We start from the raw sequence: 11,169 nt of genomic DNA, 5'->3' as shown, positions 1-11,169 counted from the left end.
GGGCATGCATGCATACTTGAGGGGGAGCGCAGAAATGCTACGGGAGCGCCATGTCATAGCATTTGCGTTTTAGGGTCGCGCGTCGCTAACCCTGTGCCAGCTATGGTAGGCGACGCTTTTGGGAGGGAGAATACCGTGCAGCCACTCCCTCGTCATTAACAGGTTTAGCATTGCAATCGTTTTAAGAAACTTGAGCAGTTGCTACGTTCAGAATTAAATTTGTCAAAAGTTAAACTTTCTGGTCTTTTAAAAAGATTTGAAAAACATTTACAGCAAGTCTGAATTGCGTGAAAACAGTTGAAGTCTGAGCAAAACCCCGAGCGCGTCTATTGTTCTTTAAGCTAATGTTAGCATGCAAAGCCAGCTGCCACCTAGTAAAGAGGGCAACGATCCAAAGCCATTTGAGCAAGTCAAACTTAAGCAGCGTAACTAGTATTCAAATTGTAACACTTCAAACCAATGTCAGCACGCCAACTAACAATCTAAAAAGGAGAAAGCGTGATTAAAGGGCTGACAATCCAATGCCATTCGAGCTTAGCGTCGGTGAATGAAAAATCGGTGTAACGGATGTCAAAAGGATTGATTCTTTGAAAGATTGGATTTTTAGGAAAATATTAAGCCAACACATGCCATCCATCGAAAAGGGCAATCATTTGAAACCATTTGAGCCACTCGAATGTTAGCATTGCAGTAAACAAGACAAGAAGCCAAAGCAAGTTAATGTTCAAGTTTAGTTTTATTAAATCTTACTCTGCAAGGAACCAGTGGATCAACGCAAGTTCAACCTGCAAGAAAAATAATGCAAATTACCCAATTGAATCTTGAGAAAGTCACATTTGCATTTACCTTTTCAGCCCCTTTGTGGCCATCTCGGGTAGTCTCCCAGGTCGGGAACGTAGGGAGGTACATTTTGTTTCTTTTGGGAGTAATGCATTCTGGAGAATTCCTTTCGCTCTTGCTGATAGCCATTGCGGTTGTGCACGACATAAGTTGGAAGCTTCTGGTCTTCGTCGTCGTCGTCATAGTCATCCTCCTCATCGGCTTCCTGCGATGACACCCAAGGGGCGCTGGGTTTAAGAGACATCTGGTCCAAACCTTTGCCAGGGTAGCCTGGATACACAGAGGCCCACTGGTGGAGGTTCCGATCGTAAGGGCTCCAGTTGGGAACACCAGCAGAGTCATAGCTTTGAAGTCCAGAAGCGGCATCATCGTCGGAGTCTTCGTGAGGGTATGGCCAGACTGAACGTGGCCCTTGTGCTGGAGGCCAGTTGGCACCTGGATTAGCAGGTTGCCAGTTTGTGCCGCTCGCTTGTACAGAGGATTGGTGTGCAGGACCAGCAAGAGCTCTTGAGGGTTTGTATTTGGATGGATTATAGACTGGACCGTATGCTTCCCAACCAGGACCCTGGTTTATAGTAGAATAAGATGCAGAGCTCCCCTTTCTGGTATCAGCAGGAAAACTCACATGTAGCTCCTCCTGGTGGTGTACAGGAGCAACTGAGGGGTTGTAGTTGGGTGTCCAATCATAGGCTGGACTGTATGCTGTCCACTTTGGGTGCAGGTAGCCACCTAGCTTAGCTGCAGACTGGCCCTTCCCAACAGATGGGCTAACTTTTACTCCACCACTTGAACGTGGTTCATTGGTTGGACTGGACACTGTAGGCCTCTTGCCACCTGGTTCCCCTTTTCCAGTGCCAACAAGGAGACCGCTTTGTTTGTAGCTGGAAAGTGGATAATTGAATTGACTGTATGCTTCCCAATTTGGGTGCTGGTTACTGCCTGGACTAGCTGCCGGCTGCTCCTTACCAGTGTCAACTTTGACTCCACCAGTTGGGGGTTTGTATTTCAGGGGTTCCTTATGGGCTTGAAAATATGCAGCGTGCCAGTTGCTACTTTGACTAGCTGCAGGAGCACCCGCTTTTGTCCAACCAGGGCCCAGGTTTCTACTGGAACCAAATGCTGACTGCTCTGTCCCAGGAGGACTCACTTTTACATTACCAGGGGGTAGCTCAGGCGCAGTTGGGCTTTTGTAGTCAGAAGATGGTTCATAGACTTGACTGTATGTTGCCCACCTTGGGGGCAGTTGGCCACCTGGATTTGCTAATGGGCGCCCCTTGACAGTACCAGGAGGGATCACTTTTACATTACCACGGGATAGCTCAGGAGCAGTTGGGGTTTTGTAGCCAGAAGATGGTTCATAGACTCGACTGTATGGTGCCCACCTTGAGGGCAGTTGGCCACCTGGATTTGCTAATGGGCGCCCCTTGACAGTACCAGGAGGAATCACTTTTACATTACCAGGGGATAGTTCAGGAGCAGTTGGGGTTTTGTAGCCAGAAGATGGTTCATAGACTTGACTGTATGGTGCCCACCTTGAGGGCAGTTGGCCACCTGGATTTACTAATGGGTGCCCCTTGACAGTACCAGGAAGACTCACTTTTACATTACCACGGGATAGCTCAGGAGCAGTTGGGGTTTTGTAGCCAGAAGATGGTTCATAGACTTGACTGTATGGTGCCCACCTTGAGGGCAGTTGGCCACCTGGATTTGCTAATGGGCGCCCCTTGACAGTACCAGGAGGAATCACTTTTACATTACCAGGGGATAGTTCAGGAGCAGTTGGGGTTTTGTAGCCAGAAGATGGTTCATAGACTTGACTGTATGGTGCCCACCTTGAGGGCAGTTGGCCACCTGGATTTGCTAATGGGCGCCCCTTGACAGTACCAGGAGGAATCACTTTTACATTACCAGGGGATAGTTCAGGAGCAGTTGGGGTTTTGTAGCCAGAAGATGGTTCATAGACTTGACTGTATGGTGCCCACCTTGAGGGCAGTTGGCCACCTGGATTTGCTAATGGGCGCCCCTTGACAGTACCAGGAGGAATCACTTTTACATTACCAGGGGATAGTTCAGGAGCAGTTGGGGTTTTGTAGCCAGAAGATGGTTCATAGACTTGACTGTATGGTGCCCACCTTGAGGGCAGTTGGCCACCTGGATTTACTAATGGGTGCCCCTTGACAGTACCAGGAGGACTCACTTTTACATTACCAGGGGATAGCTCAGGAGCAGTTGGGGTTTTGTAGCCGGAAGATGGTTCATAGACTTGACTGTACGTTGCCCACCTTGGAGGCAGGTGGCCACCTGGATTTGCTGTTGGGTGCCCCTTGACACTACCAGGATGATTCACTTTTACACCACTAGGAGGAAGCACAGGAGCAGTTGGGCGTTTCTTGTTTAACGGTGGGTCATAGACTGGACTGTATGCTGCCCAACTTTGATGCAGGTTGCCACTTGGATTCACTGCTGGCTGCCCTTTCCCAGTGCTAGGAGGAACTGTAGGAGCAGTTTGGGGTTTGTAGCTGGAAGGTAGTTCATCGGCTTTATTGTATGCTGCCCACCTTGGGGGCAGATGGCCACCTGAATTTGCTGCTGGTTGCCCCTTGACAGTGCCAGGATGATTCTCTTTTATGCCACTAGGAAGAACCACAGGAGTAGTTGGGGGTTTGTTGGACGAGTGTTCATACACCTGACTGTAAGCTGCCCAACTTGGGGGCCGGTAGATTCCTGGATTCACTGCTGGCTTCCCCTTGACAACTCCACCAGTTGAGGGTTTGTAGCCGGAAGGTTGTGCATCAACGGGACTGTACACTTCCCAACCTTGGTGAGCTGCAGGTTGCCCCTTTCCGCTGCCATAACTCACAGGAGCAGTTAGGGATTCATAGCTGGGAGGTGGATCATGCACAGGACTGTATAATGCCCAAATTGGGGGCAGGCTGCCACCCTCTGCTTCAGGTTGCCCCTTCCCAGTGCCAGGAGGACTCACTTTTACACCACCAGAAGGAACCTCAGGAGAAGTTGGTGTTTCATACCTGGATGGTGGAACATATACTGGACTGAATAATTCCAAACTCGGAGGCATGTTGCCAACTGGATTTTCTGCTTGATGCCCCTTGACGGTGTCAACTTTGACTCCACCAATTGAGTGTTTGTAGCTGGAAGGTTTCACATAGACTGGACTGTATGCTTCCCAACTGTGGTGAAGGTTGCCACCCGGACTCGCTGCATGTTGCCCCTTGCCATTTCCAGCAGGACTCCCTTTTACACCACCAGAAGGAACCTCAGGAGCAGTTGGGAACTCATAGCTGGAAGCATATACTGGACTGTATAATTCCCAACTTGGGGGCAGGTCGTCACTTGGATACACTGGCGATTGTCCCTTCGTGTCAAATTCGACAACTCTACCAGTTGAGGGTTTGTAGCTAGAAATGTGCTCATGGACTGGACCGTATAATCCCCAACTCTGGTGCAGGAGGCCACCTGGATTAGCAGCCAGTGGTGCCATTGCCGTGCCAACTTGTTTCCCAGCATGTGAGGGCTTGTCGCTGGAGGCTGGCTCATAAACTGACCAACTTGAACCTGTACCAGGCGCGTTCCCGTACTTATTACCAGGAGGTGCAGGAGCACTCGAGCGCTTCTTGGAGTTGCGCATGTAGGCCACACGCTTTGTGTCGCCGGAAGAGGCCGCACTGGGAGTTGCAGGGCTGGATGGGGACTGGCTTCCTGGGGTGGGGTCAGCAGGTTGGCCCGCAAGGAAAGCGCTCGAGTATTTTTGCCGCAGGGACATGAGCGAAGGCCGCAGGCTTTCGGGCGGAGAAGCTGACCCAGAACTGGACTTGTATGGCGGCCTGTGGTCTGAGAACATTTAAGGAAAATAAAATTAGAAACCACTAGGCGTCGAAGTTGATAAAGCCACGTGACATTGGACACTTACACATTTGTTGTACAGGGACACTTGCGGCACTGCTGATTAACAGCAAGTAGAGCCAAGAAAACCTGCACGACACAAGACGAGTCAAAGCGCCGCATAAATAAAAGTCCCACCCAGTGTGAAATCATCCCTTGGTGGGGGGGGGGGAACGCATCTGTTCAGTCAGTGACAAGCAGACTTACGAAACACTTCCACTAGATGGCAGAATGCAAATTTAACAGGCGCACATTTCACACAGACTAAGTGCATTTGTAAGTCGAGTGTTTCAGGACATCTCGGTAAGGGGGAGATGGACAGACTTTCATACCTCTTCTCACTTTTACTCATCACTTCAGATAACCATTTGGGCCGTTGTCACGAAAAAAAAAAAAAAAAAAAAAACATTGTACAAGAAACCCGTTCAGAGTCGTGCAACTGAGGAGCATGCCAATTAAAAAAACAAAACAAAAAACAAAAAGATTACAAGCAAGAGCTCAGTTTCAAAGTGCGCGTCGATGTAAAACAAACTTCAGGGATGAGTCAACGCTGACGGCTGCGAACGCGCAAACCAAAAAGCAATTCAACCGCTGTACTTTGCTTGCATTATTTTCCTTACAGCTATCAATGTTGGGAAGAGGACTTTGGAAATTTAGTTGGTTAGAACAACTGCAAGTAACCCCGTTGACAATGCGAGCAAAGTAACAACTGCAGTTACTTTGTCAAAGCAAGCAAATTGTTCAAATGTGATGGAAATTGATCAATTCACTCTTTTCGGACCCATCGCCAATGTCGTTACGCCAACTGGCTCAAAAGGTCCAACTGCGCAGCTTCCATGAACCAAAAGCTTGAAATAAGTGACTGGATTACATGACATTTTCAAGCCCTTAAAAATCATCATCATCATCATCATCATCATCATCATCATCATCATCATCATCATCATCATCATCATCATCATGAACATAACACTTCAACTAACCTTGCAGCGAGTCCGGGCCCCATGTTCGAAACCCGGGTAGCTCTGACTCTGCACAAGCGCGGAAGCGACCCGATGCGAAGCGAAGCTGCGGTTTCTGCTTAAATGCCGCTCGCTCCGCTCGTTAGCTGCCATTGAACGCACCTGCACGGCAATCTCGAGGCGCACCTGCTGCACGCAAATTGACGGCCGGGAAGGGGACTCGCTCCGTATCCTCACGTCGTCACCAAGCTGTGACTTGTGGCGCTACGGGCACGTACTTCGCAACGCCACGAGGACGTCATTGACGGTGTCCCAAGTCCCAGTGGTGTCACAGAACTATTCTTCATTTGACGGATGAGTCAGCTGCTACATGTAGTTGAGCATATGAAAATCTTTTTAGCGAAGCAAAACTAATCAGTAAGTGAACTTTATTTACAAAGCACATTTTAACACCGCTTGCGCAAAAAAAACTTCAAGATTAAAGTAGATCAATAAAAGAGAGTTGTGCATGAGTGCCATATTTGACTTTTTTTTTTAAATTGACAAATGGATCAGGTTATTTGTTTCAAAAAAAAAAGTTAAAATTTGCGGGTGCAAATTGTTTATTTTACATTTATATTTACTTTTTAAAATCAACGTTAGTTGATTATTTGCCCTGATTTGAATTACACTCATAAAAATGATCAATTATTTATTAAAATAAATGTTATATAAATGTCAATAAAACCAATTAATTCATATTTTGGTATTTTATTATTTTCAATAACTCTACTGACCAATTATTTTACGAGCTAAATGACAAAAAAAGAAATTGGAAGAAATCAAAAGGTGTAAAATATGTAACAAATATTTGAAAATATTGATTGTCAAAGTTGATCATAACACAACAATCATGAATTCTCATGTTTTTATTTATTAAATACCATTGATTTAATCATAATGAACTAACCCGCTATTTCAAAAAATAAATACTTTCAAAAAATATAGAGTTTCTTTTACATTTGATTTCTTTTATTCCTTCATTCATCAATATTTGACAGCAACATCAACCAATCAATCAATAAATAAAAGTGAATACATTTGTAATTGGCAATTTCCGAATCCCTGCAACAAAGGACGGGGCTCTTGATAATGCAAATTCTCGCCGGGCTGCCTTAAAGAATGTGAAGTACGTGCCCGTCTTCTTCCCCCTCGTTCGAAGAAACGGATTTTCCCTCATCGGTGTGTTCACGTTCGTGTTGTTGTTCCAACATTCAGCAAATGTTCAAACCGCACGTGTCACAATTTCCAAAGACCGTGTCTTGCCGGCGCCGGCGCCTCGGCCTTTGAAGAGCCGGCGGGGGTCAAAGTTGAAGCGGCCGCCGCCAGGCCTTCGAGGTTGTCGCTTTCATCTTCGGCGCCGCTTTCATCGTCGACGGTTGAGAACCCACAAAATGAAATTGACAAGCAGACGCCACCGCGCGCTGCCCTTGGAAATATGACCGGAATCATTGAATAGTTTGTGCTCGGGTGCCACATTGGATTTTGAAACAAATCATTTGTCGATGAGGTCAAGAAAAAGCTCACATTGTTTTGTTTTGTCATTTGAATTACATATTTACAAAAAAAAAAAAATCTATTCAAATAATCATTCTCATTTTTTATTGTAGTATTCCACATGAATTTCATACGACTGTAATTATTTAACAACTCCTTTCATCAAATACAAAAGTATTTATTCAATTGCTTATTTTACCAAAATATTATCCTTTCCCATAAGTTGTTAAGCTTTTATTCAATGGCATAAAAGAGTAACCGATAAATATGAAACTGATGTGTTATGTCAAGACTTCCTGCTGGTCTGGCGTCATTTCTTTTTCATGCAACTCCGAGTGGAGCGTTTGGAAAGAAGCGCCGCTAATTTGAGCTTATTTTTATTTCCCTACCGCAACTGTGAAAGGGCTGAAGGACGTCCAGACTGCATCAAGTACAGTCTTAAAATCAAATGTTTTTTCACACACACAAAAATCCATTCCAATTGGAAATAAGATCTCAATTTCAATCTATTTTCATATATATATATATATAATGTAAAAAATGACAATGACATTGCTGGAAGCAAGTTTTTCTCGTTCCTTTTTGCCCTTGTGGGATTTTCTTTATTTCTACCAAACACTTTACAGATAATGCGAAATGAAATATTCAAACTTGGGGGAAATGTCCCTTTCTTCCAAACACAGTCCTTCGTAGATGAAGCTTTTCCAATTTCATATCACATGAGCCATCATACTTCAGCTGGCCCGCACGCCTCGTTCTTCTTGCTGACGTCGGCAGGCGCGTACCTCGGGTCAAACGGTTCCAACGTGGGGATGAGTTTGCTTTGGCGACGTACCGAATAAACGGGAGCCGTTTTTTTCGGGGTTTGCCTTCCACATGCTGCTTACTTGTCACATGGAGAAAAAAAAACGATCATGATTCTGTTTTTGAGCTGGAAGTCAAATCACAAGTTGCTTTTTTTTTTTTTTTTTTTAAATAGTCACTATTGGGGTTAAAAAAAAAGTCACTAAGTAAAACTAATCGCTAATTTGGCAAAAAATCTTTCCAAAAATTCTGATGAATAAACGGCAATTAATCAATCTATCAATAATTGCCAAGACTTATTTGACCTCAAACTTGTTTTTCTAACAGCAGAATAGTGTCCTAGTGGTTGGGCGAGTCTGCCTCGCCCTTCTGAGGCGTTTGCATGTTTGCTGCACCTGGAGAAAACCCACGCTAGCGCGGTGACCCCACTCTATAAAACTGTACAGTCATGCGGGCACAAACGGAGAAGTAGCGACTTTTTCTTTGACTACTTCTCAGTAAGTTGTTGTACAGTTGCTCATTTTCCCCCAGAGAATGAAGAATACATCCCTGCGCGCACTGTTATATTATCTGTTTACATGTGTCGTTGCACCATTTGTGTTCAAATGTCGGTTGCTTCTAAAACGGCGACTGGTCGCACGTCAATGTTCTTTTCCATTAAGTGTTAGCATTAAGCTAGCGGGGCCGTTCTAAAGGCAACATTGTTTGGGTGGTTCAAATAAACAACGTGTATATGTCTTTGTTGTGTGTTTAGTTTTCGAGGAACGTTCAGCTGGGAGTGGCATTAAACAGCTTGAAGCATCGTTTTGGATGAACTCGGGCGTGGGACGAGTTCGGCGAGGCCACGGAGAAAGACTTTGAGGAAATTCCGGTCCACCATCCGGCGTCTCGGGAGGGGGAGCAGTGCACCGTCAACACTGCGTATCGTGGGGACGGGGCGCCGCTGACCTCCACTCGGGACGTCGCGAGCCGGTGGGGAGAATACTTCCCGACTCTCCTGAGAACTTCCACGGGCAAGAAGTTATTATCGGTGCAAAAATGTCGATCTTCATTCAAACAAACGAATCAGCGACAATCAATGAATTGTTTAGAAAATGTGTTTCGCTTCAAATTGTCCAAATCTTCCGAATTTCAGCCGCCCAACAGCGAATATTCTCCGGTTTCTGTCGACTGGTTATTTGATGGGATTTTTTTCAAAATGAGACATTTGCAAACGTCTGCACTTTGGAACGCAACGATCGACATTTTTGCCGATTTTCTGACAGATATTACCTACCAAACCGGGACGTGAATCCTCATCAATGAGTTTTTGTGCATTTTCTTCACTGTCAATTTGAAATCAGGTCCTGCTTTTGAATGAAGGGACGGAAAAGAAAAAAACATCGATTCTTTGAACCCGATTCATCGGGAAAAGGAACGGAGAGACGAAGGGATTATTAAAAGAACCCTCGTAGAAGGGTCACGGGTCCTGCACGTGACCCGGGACGCCGTAGGGGTCACCGAAGGGCGTCATGTCCAGAGAGATGTCCGCCTCGCTCCGCAGGACGGCGGGCAGCGGCGGGTCGGCGCGGGTCCGAGAGTCGTCCGACACCGCCGAGACTTGGTCAAAGCGGTGGCGCCGGGGCCCTGCGGCGGCGGCGGCGGCGGCCTCCTTGGGCGCGGTGGTGTCGTGGTGGTAGGACACCAGCTGGTCGCTGAAGTCCACGGCCTCCACGGCCGAGGCGGAGCACAGCCGGTTGCAGCCCAGGATGGTGGAGAAGGCCTTGCGGAAGTCGGCGTTGAAGGCGTAGATGACCGGGTTGAGCGACGAGTTGGCCCAGCCGAACCACACGAAGATGCTGAAGGTGGTGTCGCTGACGCAGTCCGCCGCCTGGCAGAAGGGCACCACGCAGTTGAGCACGAAGAAGGGCAGCCAGCAGAAGACGAACACGCCCATGATGACGGACAGCGTCTTCAGCACTTTGGTCTCCCTCTTGAAGGAACTCTTCAGCGCGCTCTCGTGCGGCGCGGGCGCGCGCTCCAGCGAGCTGATGCGGCGGATTTGCGTCTGCGCGATGCGGAAGATGCGCGTGTACGTGCCCACCATGATGAGCACGGGGATGTAGAAGCTGATGAGGGACGACGCGATGGCGTAGGTCCGGTTCAGGCTGGCGTTGCAGTCGTCCGGCCGGTCGGAGTTGGCGCGCGCCGCCCCCGCCGCCGCGTCCCGGTGCCAGTTGAGCTGCACCGGGATGAAGGAGATGAGGATGGACAGCGTCCACGCCACGCCGATCATGAGCAAGGCGAAGCGGCGCGTCATCTTGCGCTCGTAGCGGAAGGGGCTGGAGATGGCCCAGTAGCGGTCCATGCTGATGATGCACAGGTTGAGGATGGACGCCGTGGAGCACATGATGTCGAAGGCCACCCACGTGTCGCAGAAGCGGCCGAAGAGCCACGCGCCCGCCACCTCCGACACGGCGCGCCACGGCATGACGAGCACGGCCACGAACAGGTCGGACACGGCCAGCGAGATGACGAACGAGTTGGTGACTTTGGAGCGCAGGTGGCGGAACTTGACCACGGCGGCGCACACCAGCGTGTTGCCCAGCAGCGTGGACACGATCAGGGCGCACAGCACCAAGCCGGTGAGCGCGCGACCCACGCTCACCGCGTCCTCGCCCGCCGACGCGGTCACCGGCGGCGGCGGCGGCGGCCGCTGCTGGCTGCGCTCGTCCGCGGTGGCCATCGCTCGCGAGTCTGAGGATCGGATGCTGCCCCCCCCCCCCCCCCCCCCCCACCGAACCCCACCGCTCCCACTCCCCCCCCCCCCACACACCCCCGTGTCGAGCGTCACATGCGCTCGCGGGTCACCCGATTGCTCGTTTGACTCGCTGCGCAACTTGAAACGCATCAATGCCCCTCGATGCTGCCCCCGAGCGGACAGAGCGGCGCATGACAGCACCGGGACCAGCGAGGTCACATCGCCGCCTCCGAAAGTGTTGCTTGCGCGTCAAACTCGCTCTGACGTCATAGCAAAACTCATTTATTGCAACTTGACATTTTGAACGTCATGTCGAGGAATTTCTTAAGGCGAAGCAAATCAATTCTTTCTATTCGAGCGATCTGAAATGGAAATCATGAGGTT

At 48.6% G+C, this 11,169-nt stretch overlaps 1 protein-coding gene across 1 annotated transcript; it reads right to left on the bottom strand.

Moving 5' to 3' along the window:
- Positions 1 to 9,504: 9,504 nt before the first annotated feature.
- LOC133395233 (D(5)-like dopamine receptor) lies at positions 9,505 to 10,686 on the bottom strand. The gene has a single exon (XM_061663993.1). It carries the CDS (start codon positions 10,513 to 10,515, stop codon positions 9,505 to 9,507), a length of 1,011 nt encoding a protein of 336 aa, XP_061519977.1. The 5' UTR covers positions 10,516 to 10,686.
- Between the last annotated feature and the right edge of the window lie 483 nt (positions 10,687 to 11,169).

The sequence above is a fragment of the Phycodurus eques genome, chromosome 19 (genome assembly GCF_024500275.1).
Source record: "Phycodurus eques isolate BA_2022a chromosome 19, UOR_Pequ_1.1, whole genome shotgun sequence".
In the NCBI taxonomy this organism is placed as follows: Eukaryota; Metazoa; Chordata; class Actinopteri; order Syngnathiformes; family Syngnathidae; genus Phycodurus; species Phycodurus eques.
The sequence above is the reverse complement of the archived record's forward strand: the minus strand, read 5'-3'. Positions and strand labels throughout refer to the sequence as shown.